We start from the raw sequence: 20,766 nt of genomic DNA, 5'->3' as shown, positions 1-20,766 counted from the left end.
ACTATATCTCCCAGTCGTTCAACCTGTGCTGTAACCTAATCCACCTAAATATGACTTTACACTTTCTGTTTATGACTTGGTCTCTATTTCTTTGCTATAGTAAAGATACATATTACTGTTTCTTTGTTTGACTAGAGCAGTAAAACGGAGATAAAAGCAATGGAGTTTTAGACAGCTCAAATAAAACACACCCTGATCAGCCCACACACAACACAAAACCTGCTTCTGGTTTAAAGCATCTGCACACACTCATGAAGTCATGTGCTTCGATCTTGTGCACACCAAACACGAACGCCTGCATCAGATGTAGGTCTGTGAGTGGAAGTGGTTCGACTTAACACAGTCAAGTTGAAGAATCTTTTGCAGCCTCCCCCTTACACCCTGACACTCTCACACAAACATGCAGCAGATGTGCAGATGACTTGAGATAACTGAGCAGCGAGTGTGGGAGTGTTTCCACCAAGGCACTGCACTTCTGAGCTCCTTTTCAGAATAAACGCATTAATCACTACAAGTCCGCACAAAGACCTGTCGCGTCACATTTCATTTAATTTCCACCACCTCACCTTTCTGTCATGCTTTCGCCAAACACAAGTCGGAGCCATGACGTGGTGCAACGTTTTCGTTAGATGTCTGACAAATTTGTATGTATGGTGACTGAGAAGTGCTAGGGAGATTCGTTCAGCGTTTCCGGTATGGGGTTCCATTAGTGCCAAAAATATGTTTATGTGTCTATGTAAGCCGTGTATGTAGCATGCTTATGGGGTTCCATTAGTGCCAAAAATATGTTTATGTGTCTATGTAAGGCGTGTATGTAGCATGCTATGTATATGTAAAGTGATATGTAAGGTGATATATAAGGTGTATATGTTAGGTGATATGTTAAGTGTGACATATCATTATGTCACTTAACATATCAGCTTTCATATCACCTCAAATATCACTTAACATATACATAGCATGCTACATACACGCCTTACATAGACACATAGACACATAAACATATTTTTGGCACTACTGGAACCCCATATTCCGGCACGTCACCACAGGCTTGTCCGTTTCTCGTGAACGACGGAGGAAAAGACAAGCCGGTGGTGACTCTCTGCTTCGGGGTTTTTTGTGTTATTCTTATTGTGTTTTGCGGATATGACCCGTGGGTTTCGTGAATCACACAGAACTGCAGTTCTGTTTCCGACCAAGTGCAAACAGAAATGAGACCGAGGTTTATTCTAGTTTGTTTTATTCATTATGCGTCACAAAGACAAGAAGACAAACTCATCGGAATAAAATGAAAAACAAAAACAAACGAAACAGAATGCGACCTGGTGAACGGACTAAATTAGCTGTTCTTTTTACAGTATGAGATATAATAACACATGCCATTTCTTTAAAACATAACAGACCTGCATGTGGTTGTACAAAACTGATGTATTTGAAAGTAAATTAGACAGTACTCTTCACCAACCTGAATACTCAAAGCATATATACAATAAAGATCCTCAGAATCCTCTGGGGGCACCTAAAACATAATAACATCTTGATTACCATCTCTGCTGTTTAATCTACCATTACCTATGTTGTTATATTGTTTTGTAGGAATTTCTTAACTGAACAAAATGTGAACATATACAGTACTTGTGTGCTTAAATAGGACCTGAGTTGGGACAGGGCTTTACTCGAACAGCAGCAGGGGAAAAGAAAAAAGGAACAAAAAATGAAAGCAGAACCAAATATCACAATGAAATATGTTGATTTTTCAAAGAATTAAGTTTGATTTGCTTTTAGCGTGACAGTTTCTGGCCAGTGACAGCAAGTGATGACACCGCCGTGTGTCTTCAAAATCCGTAAAATAACACAAGAAAGGCTTACAATATATACAAAGTCACACGGGACGTGATCAGATCACATCGAAAACTATAAACTGGACAACAAAGACATATTACAATAAGTAAAAAAAACAGTTTGATCGATGTTGTCTTGGTATCTACCTCCTCTGCCATTGAAAAATGATAGTAAGAACAGGTCGACAACATTTCACCCCAGCCTTTTTTTGTTTAATGTTTCTGATGGATTCTGCCAACTCCTCATCGTTCCCGTCAACAGGAACGGCTGACTGATACAACAACATATTAGGGCCACTCAGAAGGGAAAAGAATGTGGACAATTGATCTTTCTTTGGTTCAGAGTTTTTGGATCACAATTAAAATGTCAAGATTAAAGTCCAAATGTTTCAGGACTGAGGCCGAGGAACCCCGTTGTGCTCCCGAACCCGACTGTATTCTGTTTTTGACTCTTGTTGAATTTTTAGGCGCACTTTTACTGGGTAAACTAACAAAAACAACTCAAGGCATTCGCCAGAACCAGTTTGAGGTATTACTGATACTCACACTGGTTCAGGTACTATCAATACTCCAACGGCAGCGTCAATACAACCACAACTTCCTATAATCCTTCACAATAAGAGCCTCAAATATTGACGCATAGGGTTTTTACAGGATGGATTCAGCTCCAGATGCAAGTTAGGCTGTATGTGCTAAAATAAATTCTTTATTATTAACATATTGTGTTGTATAGTTTCTACAAAACATATGACTATCATGGGATTTTGCACCAATGGTGATTCGGTTTTTGATTTTCCCTTTAACCTAAAATTAGCAACTTTTTCCCCTTGTTTTGCCTTTATTCTTGAAAAAACATTTAGTCTTATATCTCAACATTCTGACGTCAATCCTAAAACTCAAAAACTCAAAAACAAACAAAAAAATCTTCCTTCTCAAATTTTTCCCATCAGAGTGGCCCTAATAACCATCACGGACTAACAAAAAAACAAAACATAGTTTTGAAAACTGTCAACAGATTTGTCAGGGTCTGTAATCTCCAAGAGGTCTTTTAGCGCAGCCCTAAAGTCCGGGGAGCACCACAGATTGAACGCCCTGACGGCGGTCGCACCGCACAAAGCAAAAAGATATTCAAACGTATGTTGGCGACAAAATTAACAGTTATGGTGAAATCAATCTAGAGCAACAAAATCCACCATTTTCATGCTACTTGATGCTTAGACGGTGGTCCTGAGTGTAATTTGTTTCTTCAGATGACACATCTCTATCCCATCCTGTTCACCACGGTAGAGTAAGTGTCTGCTGATCGAGTGTTTGGGTTCAGAGTCTGCAGAAATATAACAAAAAGAAAAAAAAAATGAAAAGCTCAACCGTTGGATGACATTGCACAACAACTATACACAATAGCAAAGAACAGACAAATGATGGCATTTGAACAGTTAAGTGATATATTTTAGTTAATATTTTACAATTTATAAAAAAAGCAGCCTTTTAGTAATGTTTTAGATTGGAAAAACAGACAGAAAATGGCAAAAATGGAAGGTAATCCTCCAATGCACACAAACAAACTTATATCGCAGTGAAATTATTAAATTTACAGACAAAATCTTACAGATTTTGTTTTGCAGACTAGCCACTCGGGCCAGATAAGAATGAACAAATGTGTATACCCACAAACAACTGTAAGATCACTTTGTTGTAAATGGAGTGGTCCGCAAATTGTCTTGTCTACCCGATTTCAGAGGCCAATCCCACAGTGACGGACAAATCATTTTTAGCTACCATTTCTGCTGTGTTGCAACAAAAGAGCATGCTTGTATAACCATCTAATGTAAAAACTGCTCCGCAACAAATCCATTATGTAGGGTTTGCATAGATCTACTTAAAATATATATATATATTTTTAAATCACTTTGATGTTTTGCGTGAATCAACTTGACTGGTGACTCTGCCGGTGATTTTATGAACGCCTATGTTTTGAAAAGTGTCAAAATGAGCTTGTGAGCACACAGAGTTCTTCTACTTTGAAAGACTTTTTTTCCCACTGCCTGAAAGGTTTCATCTTCGGAGAGACAAGGTTTCTGCCCAACAGCGATGATATTTCGGCTTTAGACTTTTTAAGATGATTAAAAGTCGCTGTTATCTTTGCTCTGAACATAGCTTAACGTCTTTATTCTGCAGGTACGACTGAGCCTATGAGCTCCTCACATAACCCTACTTAGAAAAATAGCATCTTTAAAGATGAACTTGAAAAAAAAACACAGAAAGTGTTGTTCAACTTTTTCCATCACTGTTGCTAAAACTTTACGTTTAATGAACAAGTTGGTGACAAGGGTAGTGATGTTCTCACCCACCTCATAGTCAGCAGAGGGGACAGGTGGACCCCGGCTTCCTGGTTTACCAGGTGCTAGAAGATGGACAGAGAACAGGTGTGATCCAGCATGTTTGTTTATAGGATAAGGAGATAAAATGTATAACTCTTACCTTTAGGAGTGCGAGTGGGAGCGTCTGAGGTCTTTTTCTTGTTGCACCTGTAGGTGATTATCATCAGAACTGATGTTGCGGTCAGATCCACACTGATGACCATCATAAAGAGAAACCCGTCCAGTTCAAAGCAGCTCTCACATGCTAGATAAAAGAGGTGAGCGCTCAGACAAACGTTGACTCAGGAACAAGTTAAAGACGGGATAGAGCAAAACTATGCTGTTACTCACCCCTTCCTTTTATGTAGAAATGATATGGTGTTTCCTTGTCTGAATTCTCTGTCTCTGGAGTATATTTACAGCTGTATTTGACTTGGCGTTCATATTCAAATGAATAATCCTTTTCCTTTTCTGTATTCTCTGACTGTGAAACGCTTTTTCCTCCACTGTCATACCAGACTCCCTTTTCTGGACACGTCAGTATGACTTTTTTTCCTGAGAATGTTACTCCTCCTTAAAACAGATGGACATATATCAAGTAACTTGGTTGAACTTGTTTTAGTTTATTGTTTTACAGGATCCCCCCCCCCCATGACCACGAACAAGAACGCAAAGACAATCAGAAAGCTAAAATATGTCTCCATCCGACTTGACATCATAGCTTTTTCAGTGTTTCTCTAAACAGAACATATTTTTATGTACCCATATTCACAAAGGACCAATTAGATCATCCTGAAACACATCAAGAAACAACATCAGCAAATTCTATGAAGCACTTGTGCAACTGCAATACAGGAAATAGGTGAAATGTTGAAAATGCAAAGAAAATCATTGTGTTTAGTGATGGAATATATATTTTTTCAAACCTAATACAAGACACTGATTTTTTTTTAACTTCAAAGTATGAGGAAAAGTAAAGCAGGACTCTTATTGTTATATTTACCTGAGTCAGCCTTCACAGTAGCCGCGAACATGAGGACGACGACAAACACGGCCTGAACACCCATCCTTTGTGTTTACAAAACTCGTCCTCCTTTGAACGTTTCTTAAGTTTTCTGATATTCAGATCGAATTAGTTGAAGTTGCCTTAAAAAGTTTTTAAATCAAATTACATCAAGCTGTCTGTTAAAACAAAACAAAACCCAGTAAGGTTCAAGGAAGACCTGGTGGTTCTCTCTCCGACTCTAGAGCACACACACTCTCTCTCTCTCACACACACACACACACACACAAGTACACAACCCCACAGGAAGTGCTTCTTTTTTCAAGGTGAATTCACAGTTAAACCTCAAAAGTGAAGTCAAACTGAAGTATAGTCTAAAAGACGTTTGTTTCTGTCTGATTTATTCCAGACTATAAACTCAAACGATGCTTCAGTAACAACACAGATTAAATGACACATTTGCACCAAATAGTTTCAAACTAAATTAGCATAAAAACTCACCATGTTGCACATATTCTGTAAGACTTTTTGCTCAAACTCATTTTATGTGAAACGTGGGATAAACGTCTGATTATCGGGAATAATTTAGAATTACTGTTATTTATTTTTAATAGAGTGCACCTTGTATCGTTCAGTCGCTGAGGGTATCGAAGCACAAGACAGTTCACTGCGAATTTCTCTTTGTCTGGTGAGTTTAGCCTAGGTTTGAGGTTGTTTTTAGGAAGCATTAGTTTGCTCTCAGGTCTGTTTCACTTGTCTTCTTGCCATCTTTAGTTGAAGTATGGTGTTGTTCTGAAAAACTCTACTTAAGGAGCACCGTCTGCTTGAAATGAAGTTAATCAGTTCCCTCAGTCCCACAGACTGCAGCCCGCCTGTGGGTCCTCTTCAGCCTCCATTTCCTGACTAGTTGGAGAGTTTTTTAAGTTTCAGCAAAACTTCAAACCTTTTCTGTTTGAACCTTAAAGTCACAGACGACAGCACAATAAAGCAACTTCAGTTTGCCATCTGGCTGGCTTAGCGTTTGCAGTTTTGTGAGAGGATTCTGCGGTGGTTCGTCACAGAAGCCTCAGTGGGGTTCTTAGTCTCTCTGCACGTCCACCTCACAGACTGTTCTCCCTACAAGCAGCTGAAACATGAATTCACCTGACCACAGTACATTTGAGTTTGAATGTTTGCTGCATCTACCGCTATACCCACAAACAGCCTTTCTGAGAACAGTTTACAGGCAGTCTAAACAAACGTCAGGCTGGAAAAAGACACTGACACCAACACCGACACGGCGTGTTTTGTAGAACTCCTAATAAAACTTGTGTTTATCTCAGTTTCAGACAAATCAAAGCTGAAGGCTCTGATGTATTTGGAAGAGAAGGGACTTCATCTTTCTGATTCACTTGGACCAGAATACTTTGTCTTTGCTATACGTACGTTTTCAAGCCAACATGTAGCAGTTTGTATCTGAAAAGAAAAGAAAACATGTCTACGGGGTAAGGGTTGCAGGGATGCTTTTAGAATATTTGAGGATTTTTATGCAAAATCCCATCCCTGTAAATTTGGTTGTGTGTGTGTGTGTGTGTGTGTGTGTGTTTAAGTCTCCCATTTCTGACTGAGCTCGCAGAGGCAGCCAGCATCAAGGTGCTGCTCTGCCCCCAAGTGGCTTGTGCGTGAAAAACTCCAGACATCTCCTTGTTTTTATGGTGAAGACGACCACAGTCAACCTGAACATCAGCTTTGGACAAAGACAAAGGCGATGAAGATAAGGCAGCTTTAATGTTAAATATATTATCTTTATAAAAAAAAAAAATTCCTCTTTAAACAAATGAATCTTCAAAAACGGCTTCACTGAGTGAACTTGTCTTTATATGTTGAGGTTAATTTAAATACCGTAATGAAACATCTGGTAACATTTTATAATAATGTTTTATGAAACGTTTATAAACATTTTGGTAAAAATGAACAGACCATTTCAAAAACTGTAGATCTGCCATTGATAGATGAAGAGTACTTTAAGTCATCTATGAGCGTTGGTACGTTGTAAAATATTCCTAAAATGTCAACAAAATAATTAAGAGATCAGGTATTATTTACAAGTAAATATAAATGCTTGCAAGTTATTTGATGGGCAAATGATGAATCAATCGTAGTAAATTATTAGCATTTATCAAAAGATTTTGTTTTGTCTCACTTATAAGCTGATAGGTAAGCATGAGCTGATCGCTATTACAGACCACATAAAGATTTCTTGTGGCGGGGTCCAGATCAGATGACGTGAACCTCTGAGCCAGTTCTGACTTACTGGAGGAGCTCCCCACATGGGTCCATGTGTCAGGATGGCTTGATTTATTGTTTCGAAAGCAACCGACATGAGCGGTACGTTACAAAATCCCCACATAACATTCAAACATCAAACATTTAGAGAGAAGTCATTTCAATAGTGTGGCCTTCTGTAACTCTGGAAAACCAACACTGTTTCTCAGCATTTACTTCCTCTTCATCAAAGGTAGAAGCTTCCCTCATCTTTTATCAAACAGTCAACCTCTGACAAAAGTTAAGGATCATCTGAACATTTTTGATAAACTTAAGCCTCTGAAGATCCCGGGCTCAACAAGAAGATCTCACGTTCCTCCCCTCCCATTAAACTCTTCTGAGACCTTCTGGTTTCTTTTCCCAACATGTTGGGGATTAATTGTTTCATGACAGAACAACGCAGAGGGTAAAAACTATATGCCCTCACAATCTAGGTTTTCAGGCCTTCATATCCACTTACCTCACTTTTACAGAGTTCGGGACACCTTTTCTCCTCGTTTCTTCTTCGTTTTCTTTCTCTCATTAGAGGAGCGAGTGAAATAGGACGAATGGGAGGAGGATGAAGACACTTTCTGGAACGACTGATGAGTCTGAAAACTCATCATTCTGGCCACTTGAGACATTGTCAGCCGTTCTACCGTTGTTTTTCTGCCTGTCAAAATCAGACGAAGAAACATAAAAAGACAAATAATAAGCTCACGCACAAGAGACTGGTTCATTAAAACATGGGATAACTAAAGAACAGTAGTTGTTAGCTTAATTACGCAGCATATCGTGATTAAATAAAATCCTTCCACACCGAGGAGCTGATGTGAAACCTAAATGTTTGGGTTTTGTCAAATTAACACTTTGCTTGTCAAACCTCAAAGCTCAGAGAGAGCTCGTCTTTCCCTCAGTACGTTCAAGGCAGGACTGGTTATTTCACTGTCACGCTGTCTGAAGACGATGGAGACCGAGTGGGGGGAGGGAGGGGGTCATTGCTGTTGCTCCTTCGAGTGGTACAGCTAAATTACCATCTATGTACAGTGGAGAGCGTAGAGGTAAAAACCACACGAGATGCCAACAGCAATGATAACCATCTCATCACTGATTCTGCAACACCAATGTGCTATCTGAAATCACACACTAAGGTTTACACTACACTGCTTCATTGTGTGTGTTTGTGTGTGTTTGTGTGTGGGTGGGTGGGTTCTCCCAGATGGCACCAAGAGGATTTTTCCTGATAGTTCCCTCTTCAGGAATTAAGACCGCTGGGTTTAGCCGCATCNTGGGGAGGAGGTGGGGGGGGGCAGTGGGCAGCAGTATGGTTTCAGTCTGAGAGAAAGCATCACAGATTAGATGTGTGCTTCAAGAGAGTTGATGGAGAACTATAGAGAAGGACAGAATGAGTTGCATTGTATTTCTGTGGCTCTAGAGAAAGTACACAACAGTGTGCAAAGAGAGAACCTGTGGTGATGTATGAGGAAGTCATGTGTGGCAGAGAAGTGCTGTGCAAGGACAGCGAGACAGTGACGAGATGTGACAGATGGGTTAAAAGATGGGGGTGGCATTACATCAGAGATCAGCTCTCAGACCCCTCTTGTTTGCACTGGTGATGGACAGGTAGACAGATGAGGTCAGGCAGGAGTCACCATCAACTATAATGTTCATAGATGTCATTGTGATCTGTAGTGAGAGTGGGTAGCAGGTGGAAGAGAGCCTGAAGAGATGGAGGTACGTTCTAGAGAGAAGAAGAATGGAAGTCAGTCGAAACGAGACAATCCATGTGTGTAAATGAGAGGGAGACAGGTGGAACAGTGGAACTTCAGAGAGTAGAGATATTGAAGGTGGATGAGTTTAATCACCTGGAGTCACCCATCCAAAACAACAAGCAGTGCACAAACAAAGTGAAGAAGAGAAAGCAGGCAGTGTGGAGTAGAAGAGATAAGTGTTAGGAGTTATTTGTGACAAAGAACAGCTGCGAGAGTCAGACCTGCTATGATGTATGGTTTGGAATTGGTGGCACTAATGAAAAGATAGGAGGAGAACTTGGATGTGGCAGACATAAAGAGGTTAAGGTCTTGATTGGGTGAGACCAAAATGGACAGGAGTAGGAATGAGGACATTAGTGGGACAGGCAAACAGTTTAGAGACAAGATAAAATGGTTTGGACAAGTGTAGAAGACAGGTATTGTATAAACTGGACAAAGGATGATGAATATAGAGCTGCCAGATAGGAGGAAATGAAGAAGACCACAAACAAGGATGTAGTGAAGGAGGATCCTTAGAGGGTTGGTGTGATAGAGGAGGATGCTGGAAGAGGGTGATTTTGAATGTTATTTCATTGCACATTAGGTATTATTTACTTTTATGTTTTTTACTTTTTTAAATCATTTTTTAATTTAAGTGGACTTTTTTGCATGATGAAGAGTCTGTAACAAAATGAACAGCTTAGCAAAAGTCTGAACACTTTTAGTTAGCAAATACTATAAAGTATCTTGGGATACAATCACACACTTTAACAGGGCAGAGAGATTTGGATCTCAAATTACACAAGAATCTATCAATTAGACGACTTCAGGCAACAAGCTTTAATTCAGTAAATGTGTTGACGTTTTTGTCAGAGAAAAGAGTTTAGATGAACTTTAGGAAAAGGAGCACTTACTTCTATGGCCTTGGCAGGAAATGCGCTGGATAATACACCTGCCCTCCATTTTGTCTTCCCAAGTGAAAAGTATTTCCCTCATTATCGCTTGCCGTTCTTATAAAGACATCTTCATTGAGCTCAACGTTCTCCCAGCATCAGTCACCGACAGACCCCCCTCCAGCTGAGTCCACCACCACCTTCTCATGTCCTATCCTCACCGGTCTGCATAACGCCACATCCGATTCCCTTCAGGCCGACAGGAAGAGACACTTCAACAGGAGGAAATCATTACCACTACAGTAAGACAAATTAACTGATCTAATCTAGTCTATTGTCCATCAAACTGAAAATGAAACATTCATACCTGAGTATGTGGTTATGTTCACCAGGAGCATGGTCCATATTTTTCTCCTTAACTTCTCCTTAAAGGCTGGACCCAGGAAGGCCAGTGGTCAGCATCAGACAAGAACCGGTCCTTGATTCTCTTGTTAAGTCACTTGAATAGGCAAGACAGATGTCCTCCTTAGAGTTAAAGAGGGCGCTCTTAGCAGAGAAATATAAGGGTGTGAGCCGTAGAAGACATCCAATATCTGGTCTGCGCTTAGTGGTTTTCAGCCTCTGCCAATGAGGGTAATGAGAGTTTGCAGCTGTGGTCACGTGTGGAGCGTACCGACGGTGGCCACAGCTGCATCACTGTGACCCAGAAACGACAGAATGAGGTTTTTTTTTTCCTTGTTATATCTTGTTGCTCTGTTGATTTGTTTCCATTTGTGATGTTTACAATATTGGTTTCTGATTTAAATATGTGTATATATCTAAATAGAAGCCTACATATTTATCTGACCAATTACAAATGAGCAAAACATAATGAATTTAAAACTGCTTGTCTAGTTAAAAATCCTTTTTTAAATACAATTTATTTTTGTGTGGTCAGAAAAAAAATTAAACGTAGCTGCAGCTGTATCCAGTCCACCTGCCCAACTAGAAAAACATCATAAATTTATAAAGAAGATTATGTAAATGCTAAATACTATGTGGTGACAAGTCTTCATTACGCGCCCGCAGAACTGGCTTGTAGGCTCTTTGACATTCTTTTTTTTTTTTCAGATTCCCCCTTTTTTTCCTGAACTCTCAGTTTTAAAATCCTACCACATTTTTTCCCCTATTATATGGTGGACTTGTAAAATTTCAAATATTCAACATAGGTATCTAAAATCTCCTGAATATTGACAAGTTCAACAGAACTAAAGCAACATTTGTTTCAGTTCAGGAGAACATTTCATGCTTTATTCAAAGTCTGCCTGCTAATTTTTCACCGAAAGTTCTGATGATTTCAGCTGCTTTAACACAGTGCTCTGGCAATGCTTTTATTTAAAATAATATCTTGTTCTGCACATAAAGCTGCAAAGTCTTTAATATAATCAGGTCTGCTGATGTGTCAATGAGTTTGCTTTAAGTGATGACTCGTGTTAGCTCCCTTCCTCTCTGATTTAATGACTTGTTTGAGTCATCGTCGTTCTCCCAAATCATACACACCGTTTGGATATTGTTCTGCTGTAAACTTAGAGTTTAATGTATTTGTCATGACTTCTTAGGGGCGACTGTGGCTAAGTAGTTAGAGAAGTCGTCCTCCAATGAGATACTTGGAGGTTTGATTCCACCAGTATGCCACATGTCGAAGTGTCCCTGGGCAGGACGCTGAACCTCCAACTGCCTCCGATGTGTGTCCTATCGATGTATGAAGGTGATCTAAAGCACTGATTAGACTCTATAGAATGATTGTTTTCAGGTTAGCTTTGTAGAGATGTAGCAGAGTGCTGTGTGGATGGGTAAATGAGGGCGCAGATTGTGTTGTAAAACACTTTGAGTGGCCTGGTTGGCTAGAAAGGCGCTATGTAAATACAGTCCATTTACCATTCTGGAGGCTTGCCAGTAACTTCCCGGGGGAGGCGCAGCGCCTTAAAACGTCTAGGTGCTCATTGTGATTGCACTTGGATTGTTAGGGGGAAACCAAAATTTGTTCCATCACATCCACAAATTAACAAGTTACGCAACAATCCAGGTTTTACAGTAAATTCTGTTCCTAACATCCAGTTCTGTCTGAGTTTTTGGAAATAAGTCATGCGTGTGACCACATGCTGATGTCCAGCCAAGAAGCCCCCCGTCATTGCTCCAGCTCTCTGACTCCGACAAAGGCTGGTGTCTTTGTGTGACAGCTGTGCCATTAAGTGACTGCATCATGCCAGTACACGCTGTCTTTGTGGCACTCTCTCTGCTATCAGGTTAGAGCATTAGGAGCAGCCTCATCCCCATGAAAAGGCTGCTTGATATTAAATTCATAACACTGTCAACTTCATTTTTTTTGTCCTGTTCCACTGGCTGCTTTTGTTATGGCAGATGAAAAGGCAGAAAGGTAAGATGAAGATGAAGATGAAGGGTGGGAAACCGAGACGAGGAGGAGAGAAACGGGTTGATTTTAGAGGAATATCTATGATTGTACTTTTAATGATCATGGCTTGTTGATTTCACTTTTTTGAGCAGGGGAATTGAGAAATACAACAGGAATTAAACAATAAGCTCAGCTGATTCGGTGGAAGAACATAGCCCTGATCAGCCCACTCACACACACACAACATGATACCAATTTCTGACTTACAGAATGCACACACGCTTTCAAGAATTCAGAGAAGAACCCCTTCCTTTACCTCGACACTCTCGCACGAACATATAAATGAATGAAGACAACTGAGAAGTAAGTGTGGGAGTGTTTCCACAAAGCGCTACACTTCTGAGCTGCTTTAGAATAAATAGATCAATCATTATTAGACTGCATGAAGAAGTTGCGTCACGTTTTATACTCCTGTCACACGTTCACAAACAGAAGTCAAAACCGTGACATTTCCACTGACAGCATGAAATATACATAAAGCAGAGCGAGACATCTTAAAGAGATTCGTTAAAGGTTTCCAGTACGTCTGTAATCGTGAGAAACAAAGAACGAGGAAGTCGTGCTGGTGGTGATTAGTACACTTTTTAGTACAGCTTTTGGGGCTACAGATATGAGTGGCAGTGAAGTTTTGTTTCCAACCAAATACAAGAAGAAAAATGAGAACAGGGTTAATGTGGTTTATTCTATTAATGGCGCATTACAGTCACAAGAAGATAAGCACATCAAAAATGAAACGAGAAAACAAAAAAGAAGTACAACATGAAAAAACAACCCTACAAACTAAAATGAACCGATGAGATGAGCAAAATGTCTATAAAAAGTATTAGCGCTTTTAAAAACAAGCTTACTATATAATGACAAACATATTGTGCATATAACAGAACAGATATATTTTGATTTGATTGTACAAAACTGATATATTAAGTAGAAGTTTCTCTAAATGAAAGTAATCTCCAGCAATAGACAAGCCCTTGAATACTCAAAGCAGTTTATTCAAAATATAACCTCACTGTTCACCTAAAACATAAATCATATTTAACTACGTTGGTGTCTATTCTACTGTTACCGATGCCGTTAAGTACATTTTTGTAAATTTCACTAATATACCAAAATGTGGAAATATCTTTTTTTTCTGTTTAAACATGACCCAAACTGAGACAAGAGTTTGGTCCTGGAATTATCCAAAGTTAATGTTTTTCTTTCCTGGACATTTTAGCTGTATTCACGTTAAGTCTCAAACTTTTTGCCGACCATTTTTATGCATGGGTAAATCATACAAGGTATTAAGTAATAATAGAAAACAGAACAATAGTGCACAAAAATTAACAATGCACCTAATATGAAAAATTCTTGTCTTTTCTTTGTTATTTTTAATCTGAATATACAATAAGCTGTTTACTCTTGAAACCCAAAGTACGGAAACTAAACTTGAAATGTTTCTCTAAATACATGTAACCAGCTGGGAACTGTGACTATTTTTTCTGAATATTAAATCCCATAATAGTTTTATAACTTTAAAATATGGTGAACGCCACAGGTTAAATGGCATCAAAGCAGTCTTACTGAGGTTGCAATATCAACCCAAATAAAAACTAATTATTGGGTTAAATGCAAATAAGAAAAAAATAATATCATTGTTGAATCATGAAGCAGAAAAGAATCTTCCAATCTTATGTCATTTGCAATTTATTTTTCAGACGTGCCTATGTCCTCCGGACCACCACAGCAGAGTAGGTCTCCGTACCTTCAGCGCCCCGGTTCAGTTGCTGCCAAAACACGACGATAACAGAGATTTACATGGCTGGATCACCATAACAACCGTGAAGCACAGCAACATCTGATTTCCAGCGGCGTCTGAAAAGTTCCTGACATATTCTCAGCCAATGTCTAAAAATCATTGTTAAAAAAATAGTCATCTTAGTCATCTTTTGGGATTGAGAAAACAGACAAAAAAAAAAAAAACCTTCACCAGCTACATCTTTCTGAAAAGCTCCATATTTTATGTTTACGCAAGATCCTCAAGAATTTTTGGAAAGCGTCGTTAAATGACCAACAATGGCTCTACTGTTGTTGCTGCTCTGAACCCAGTTAACTTGGCTCATCTGGTATGAAACTTCAACCCGTCCAAACTAAGAGCATCATAAAACCCTATAAATACTATGCTTTTCCACATTCATTTTCAAATAAAAACCTTGAGTCTTTGCACAGAGCTGTAATAATCCTTTCTTTTCTAGCTTCATGTCTTTCACAGCACCTAACCTAACATTTCCCTCACTTTGGCTGAAACCCAAGCTAGCATCTCATGGCCTGTGACTATTGTCTCAAAAGAGTTGCAGAGTTGTTGCGGGTGTCTCGAACCTGGCTCAGTTTAGTTTCCATAATTCTAGAGAGTCGAAGCATTGATTTGACGCCTGCACAGGAGCTCTCCTTATGCCAGAAAACACTTGGGAGTACAGCCCCTGAATGTCCAGGTCTAAGAACCATGCTGATTATAAAAAATAATTATTTAAAAACTGGTCCAAATCAGCCTATCTACGTTTCAAATGTGGACTCCACAAATGTGGGGGTGGGTGCCAAGATGGGTGCAAACAGGCTAAGGAGGGTATGATGTGAGCAGATCGCTGGTCGTAAACACTCACTTGGACAGCAAGTGAAACCTCGCCTATTTTCTCACAATTTTGAGCCGCCGACTGTTGCAGCCCAGTAAGGTACTGGCTTCAATGTTTAATGGAAATGTAGGTGATAGTGGATTTCTCACCCCGAGATGCATTTGATTGAACGTAACGCTTTGATTAAAACTTTAAAGATTACTGTTCCTCATTGAAGTCAGCAAGAATACAAAAATAACGTGAACCCAGCAAATGCAAAAAAGACGTAACGTCAAGCGGATGGTTTAAAAAAAAGGGTTTTCAACAACACCTACCTCATAGTCAGCAGAAGGGGCAGACGAAGCCCGGCCTCCTCTTGCAGAACGTGCTGAAAGATGTGATTAAATTGAAATTGTGATTAAATGTTTTTATTTACACTAAAATAATGCGTAAGTATTTGCATTTGTAAAAAGACTTAATAACTGTGGCGATAAATATCAGTTATTTAGTGACTATCAGTAAGGCTTCAGCAGTAATAAATCAACAAATCGAGCCGTGATGTAATTTATCAAAAGTCAAGTTGTGGCTTTAGAAAATAAATAGTTTGCTGTGGGGGTGTTTAGATTTACTTAAGTTCATAATTTCTTGCTTCTTCAAAAATGTGACCAATATAGAATAAATGTTGCAAATTATTGATTAAAAGGTTTCAGTAATAAGAAACAACAAATAATACAGAATCACAACTAAGAAGAAAAACCAGCGGTGCTCCACAAGGTTCAGTGTTAGGCCCTAAATTATTTACAATTTATTTAAAGGATATTTGTTGTGTAACTACCATGTTCAAATCCATAATGTTTCCAGATCATTTTTTTGGTTTAATTTTAGCTCAGAGGCAGATATAAAAGAATTAGTTAAAATAATAGGAATCAGTCTGATCTGGAAAAAAATGGTTTGGCATTGAGAGGTTATCTATTATGGAAAATAAACTTAAATTCATGGTGTTTAGTTTAATTGTGAACAATTTTGACAAAACACAATTAAATAATGTTAAGATCAAATTGTTTATGAAACAAAATTCTTAGGGATATTTATTGATCATAAACTTGGTTGGAAACCTTTTATAGCAAAGATATAAGAAGAAAAAAAAATCTGTGGCTGTTTTGTAAAAAATGAGATAATTATTGAATAAGAAATGTTTGTGAATGTTGTTCGGCTCTCTTGTGATGCTGTATAATGTTTGCCATACTTTGCATATAAAACATTTATAGATCTAAATGTTAAACTATAAAATAAGCTATAAAAAATCATCAAAAGACTCCTATAATGAATCTACAAATAAACCTTTTTGCTCCAGTGGTTTAAAATCAACTGATGTTGTGTCCTTAAAACCAAAAGAAACATATTTTTTAATGGTTTGATCTATAGCTTTCCTATTTTAAATGTCTGAATTAAAAAGTATAATTTATGAGGGTTTTAAAAATTATTTTATTATATGTCCAGTGAGAACTGTTGTGAACTGTAGATTGGTTTTAGTTTTGAGAATCAAACCACTGAATCGTCGTAGTGATGAGTTAAAAGCCCCCCCACTCCTCACCCTACGGCCTTCGGATCAAATTGACCCAAAGTTACAGGAGGGTTAAAAGAATTAAACCTACCCTGATTATAGGATTTTATTTCTAATTGGTTAGCATGTGAAGGTCTTTAAGATGAGTGAAATTATGCATTGTCTCTTTTTTCCATCTTGTAGATTTTCAGTGCGTCTTTGGCACTGGATGGCTGTAAATCAGCTTTGAACGGTTCCTTTTTTTAAACCGTTTTGTTTTATATTGTGAATATGACTGTTATTTGAATTGAACGTGTAAAATAAAGTAATCAAGAAAGCCCTCATCCATTCATTCATTCAAAGACACATAAGTAACCAGGGCTAATCTGGTCTGATCTGACACTCAGGTCCGCTCTTACATTGAGAGGGTCGGTCTGGGACTTTCTTCTTGGTGCAGCTGTAGACGACCATCATCAAGACTGATGTCCCAATCAAATCCACAATGATGGCCAGCATAAAGAGACGTCCGTCCACTTCAAAGCAGTTCTCACATGCTGGAGGTGGAACACGAGCAGTCAAACAAATGTTAGCTCTGCAACTAACAGACGGCGTAGAAGACTGTGGTTGTACTCACCTCTTCCTTTCACGAAGAAATAATACTTTTTATTATCGGAATACACACAGCTGTATTCAGCTTGCTGTTGATACTCAAACTCATATGTTTGTAATATATTTGTGTTGACTTCTTTGCCATCATTAAACCATTGTCCTTCTTCTGGACAGGTCAGTGTGACTTGTTTTCTCCAGAACGTTGCTTCTCCTTTAAACAGAAAAAACAGAAAAAAACCACTTATTAAGTTGCTTCTTTGCATTTGGTTTAGTTTATGGTCTAATAAAAAAACACTAGTTTCCGCTATGCAGAAAAACAAGAAGTCTATGTGCAACCTCTTGCACAAATAAAAAGATTTCTGTTTCTTTAAAGCACATTATGATACTTTAATTAATATACTGGTTTTTTTGGTTTTTTTTTTGGGTTTTCATTAACACCTTGTCACTATGAAGAAAGAAAGAAAAAACAAATTCCAACAGCAAGAAATAACAAAGCTGTTAGTAAATTATACGCAGCAGACAGGAATTTCAATATAATAAAATGGAGGAATGCATTCGAAAAATGCTAACAAAGTGATGAAATTTGCATTTAAAAATAATTCAAACAGGATAAATTCAAAACATGAAAATTATCTTGCTTGAAAACATGAAAATCCAGGACTGTTACTTGTTTACCTTGTGCACTGGCTTCAAACATGAGGACGACGATGAGCACGACCTGAACCCCAATCTGATGCATTTTTCCGCCACGTCCTTGTTGTTTGTTTCTGGATGTATCTAATGTTCGGATCAAATTTGTAAAAATCTGCTGGTAACGATCTGGAGTTGCATAAAGTGGCTCGTTCAGTAGGACTGTACTCTTCAAAGTAAACCTCGTTGAGTTCTGTCTGACTCTCTCTCTCTCAGCACACGGTCATACACTCACAAAACACACACAAGCTCACACAATTAGATCTGCAGGAAGTGCTTCTTTTTTGAAGATCAATTCACAGAATGGTGTGCAAAGAGTTTCCTATTTGCCTCTTGATTTATTTCAGATCAACAACGGAAACGAAGACGTTACAGCGACCAAAAGAGCATGTCAGATTGCCTAAATGAACAAATTCATGAAATGTTCAATGAAAATCACTTTGAAAACTCACCAAATGATTTAATAATGTGGTGTCATCGTTTTGTGAACAAATGATTATAAAGGATTACTTTTGTAACACTTTTTGAGTCATTAAATAAAACTTGTGTTTATAGTTTTTTACAGACCTTTATAGTAGAATGCCATCTGTGCTTTATGGGTGAGTTACCATGAGTGACACTATAATGTGACAGTTTTTACATTTGTTGAGTTATGTAAATACAGCTATACAGACTTGCATATAGACATATGTATAAAGTACTAAAATGAGAAATGGTCCACTTATGTTTGGCCTTTTTAACCTCGTCCAGGTTCTGCAAAGTGTTTTAAAGTGCTTTTCTCATTCTCCCTTTTCACACACTTACAGTACAAACCTGATGCAACAAAAAAATATTTATAAATGTAAATAAAAGCAGAATGCAATAATCTGCAAATCCCTAAACCCATTTTTTTTAAATGTTGGAATTTGGTAAACATTTCAAATGTTGAAACTAAGAAATTGTACCATTTTTTAAAATAAAAAACATAAAGTAAACTTGAATTAGATAGCAGCAACATATCTCATAAAAGTTGGGACAGAGGCAGTGGTCTTTGGGATAGTTTTTTGGGTTAATAGGTTGATTTTTTTTACATCCAAATTCTGTCAAATTCATCTCAATAAAGTCCAGTCCAGTATCATTCTCATACTTCATCTGTTTCCCACCAACATCCCACCAACAAACATCAGATCCATCAATAACATCATCATCCTCTCTTCCTAACGCTACTTAAACCAGAAAACTTGTGCCGTGGGTCTTACTAGTAACTTGAAGCACTCAGAGAGCACAAAACTCAACAAAGGCCCCATCATGATTAAAAAATAGTGCAGTCCGGATCACCACCAAAAATGAATCCATTGTTTTTTGTTACAATCCCAACATTTCCTTATAATTTTATTCAAATCTGTTCATTAGTTTTGATATGATCTTTGCAAACAGACAGACAAACAACCCAACGGACACAACTGAAAACACAACTTCCTCGGTGGAGGAAACAAAGGGGTCACATGTAGGAGCAGAGACAAGTTTTTAACAAAGAGGTTACCTGTGACCTTGACCTTTGACCCCATGAACCGTGAAATCAACAAGCATCATCTTTGACCCATGAGATATCCAGCTGTGCAGTTTGACGTTCCTACATGACACTGTTTTGAACTGAGTTAATAAAATGGATGTTTAACTCAAGTAAACCCTAATCAAAGCCGGGAGAGGTGTCTTCCTTTTAGAAGGGAACTCGTTCATTTTACTGAGTCATTTGTATCACAATTAATCATTTATCCCAGCTAAAGCAAACAGAAAAACTCACTTTTACTCCACTAATTATCATCTTCAAAGAAATAAATGAATCAGTGAAGTTGTTGCTAAAGGTTACAGTGAAGCTTTAAGTTTTTTAAGGTCATTTCTGCAAAATTCCAAACTGAAAAATGCCCTTGACGTTATACAGGCAGGATTTCTTCTCCAACGTCAATAAAACACGTTGCAATGTCCACCATTAAAACATTAAAACGTGTGATCTGAGCAAATGTTTTCGTTTTGTCTTCACATCTCTGAGAGAACTGAGAGAAGCAGTGGGCATCGAGGTGCTGCTCTGCCCCCGTGTGGTTCAGTTCAGCACAAGGCTTCTGAAAAATGTCAAACACCTCCCTAAGGTGAAGGCAGAATGACGCACTTAGTTAGAACAGCTTTTTAAGGTGAAGATAAATCAGTTTTAAACAATACATTTTGTTTCAACCAGCTAATCAAATGTTTCTGAAAAGCTACTCGACTCACTCAAGCTGATTTTATACGTTGAAGTGAATTATTGTCCACTGTAAGGCGACGAGGGAGGTGGGGGGGGGACCGATTATGTTTTTGCTCATGTCTGTATATGTGTGTGTTCGTTTCCGTTGACGAAATATCTCCTGAACCTCTGGACCAATTTACAGGGCGTAATCACTGGCTGGACATCTACATCTGATTCACTTTTGGAGTCAACTCAATTCCAGATGGCTGCTACAGCTCACTGAGCTTAAAAAGCACATAAATGACAGTAACTCTGTTAGGTGTGAGGGAAAGGAACCCACAAAACAAAACTGATTTATTATAATAAAAGAAGAAAACAAAGGCTGACAGGAAAACATCAAACATAAAACTGAGGAATGCAAGGAGATGCAAGGAGCAAGACCTGACGATGGCGAAGACAAAACAACGAACCAGCGAGAGTATGAAGGAAGTGACTGAATATAAAAGGACATGGGTGGGTGGAAGATTGAATGCAGCTGGTGACAGGTAATGGG

General features: G+C 38.4%; 2 protein-coding genes and 1 long non-coding RNA gene across 3 annotated transcripts; all 3 read right to left on the bottom strand.

Annotated features, from left to right (window-relative positions):
* Nucleotides 1-1,223: 1,223 nt before the first annotated feature.
* Nucleotides 1,224-6,962, bottom strand: LOC108244419 (T-cell surface glycoprotein CD3 epsilon chain). Its single transcript, XM_017430612.3, has 5 exons — nt 5,205-6,962; nt 4,553-4,774; nt 4,323-4,466; nt 4,193-4,245; nt 1,224-3,165 (listed from the first exon to the last, which is right to left on the bottom strand). Exons 1-5 carry the CDS (start codon nt 5,266-5,268, stop codon nt 3,103-3,105), a joined length of 546 nt encoding a protein of 181 aa, XP_017286101.1. The 5' UTR covers nt 5,269-6,962; the 3' UTR covers nt 1,224-3,102.
* A 3,190-nt stretch (nt 6,963-10,152) lies between these two features.
* LOC112451069 lies at nt 10,153-11,000 on the bottom strand. The gene is made up of 2 exons (XR_003039815.2): nt 10,499-11,000; nt 10,153-10,380 (listed from the first exon to the last, which is right to left on the bottom strand). It is a non-coding gene; the product is annotated as an uncharacterized LOC112451069 (long non-coding RNA).
* A 2,244-nt stretch (nt 11,001-13,244) lies between these two features.
* On the bottom strand, nt 13,245-18,279 carry LOC108244420 (T-cell surface glycoprotein CD3 epsilon chain-like). The gene is made up of 5 exons (XM_017430613.3): nt 17,999-18,279; nt 17,349-17,534; nt 17,134-17,268; nt 15,507-15,559; nt 13,245-14,349 (listed from the first exon to the last, which is right to left on the bottom strand). The coding sequence occupies exons 1-5, from the start codon at nt 18,060-18,062 to the stop codon at nt 14,287-14,289; spliced, it is 501 nt and encodes a 166-aa protein (XP_017286102.1). The 5' UTR covers nt 18,063-18,279; the 3' UTR covers nt 13,245-14,286.
* Nucleotides 18,280-20,766: the final 2,487 nt, after the last annotated feature.

Source organism: Kryptolebias marmoratus, linkage group LG2 (assembly GCF_001649575.2).
Source record: "Kryptolebias marmoratus isolate JLee-2015 linkage group LG2, ASM164957v2, whole genome shotgun sequence".
In the NCBI taxonomy this organism is placed as follows: Eukaryota; Metazoa; Chordata; class Actinopteri; order Cyprinodontiformes; family Rivulidae; genus Kryptolebias; species Kryptolebias marmoratus.
This window is presented reverse-complemented; position numbering and strand designations above follow the sequence as displayed.

Bases quoted from the DNA above. Each gene is read 5' to 3' on its own strand.
- LOC108244419 (XM_017430612.3), bottom strand. From the start codon at position 5,268: ATGGGTGTTCAGGCCGTGTTTGTCGTCGTCCTCATGTTCGCGGCTACT. The intron at 4,775-5,204 runs GTAAATATAACA...ATCTGTTTTAAG, and splicing joins TACTGTGAAGGCTGACTCAG to GAGGAGTAACATTCTCAGGA. The intron at 4,467-4,552 runs GTGAGTAACAGC...TCTTTTATCTAG, and splicing joins TTTCTACATAAAAGGAAGGG to CATGTGAGAGCTGCTTTGAA.
- LOC108244420 (XM_017430613.3), bottom strand. From the start codon at position 18,062: ATGCATCAGATTGGGGTTCAGGTCGTGCTCATCGTCGTCCTCATGTTT. The intron at 17,269-17,348 runs GTGAGTACAACC...TTCCACCTCCAG, and splicing joins TTTCTTCGTGAAAGGAAGAG to CATGTGAGAACTGCTTTGAA. The intron at 14,350-15,506 runs GTAGGTGTTGTT...GTGTTTTGGCAG, and splicing joins CCCCTTCTGCTGACTATGAG to CAACTGAACCGGGGCGCTGA.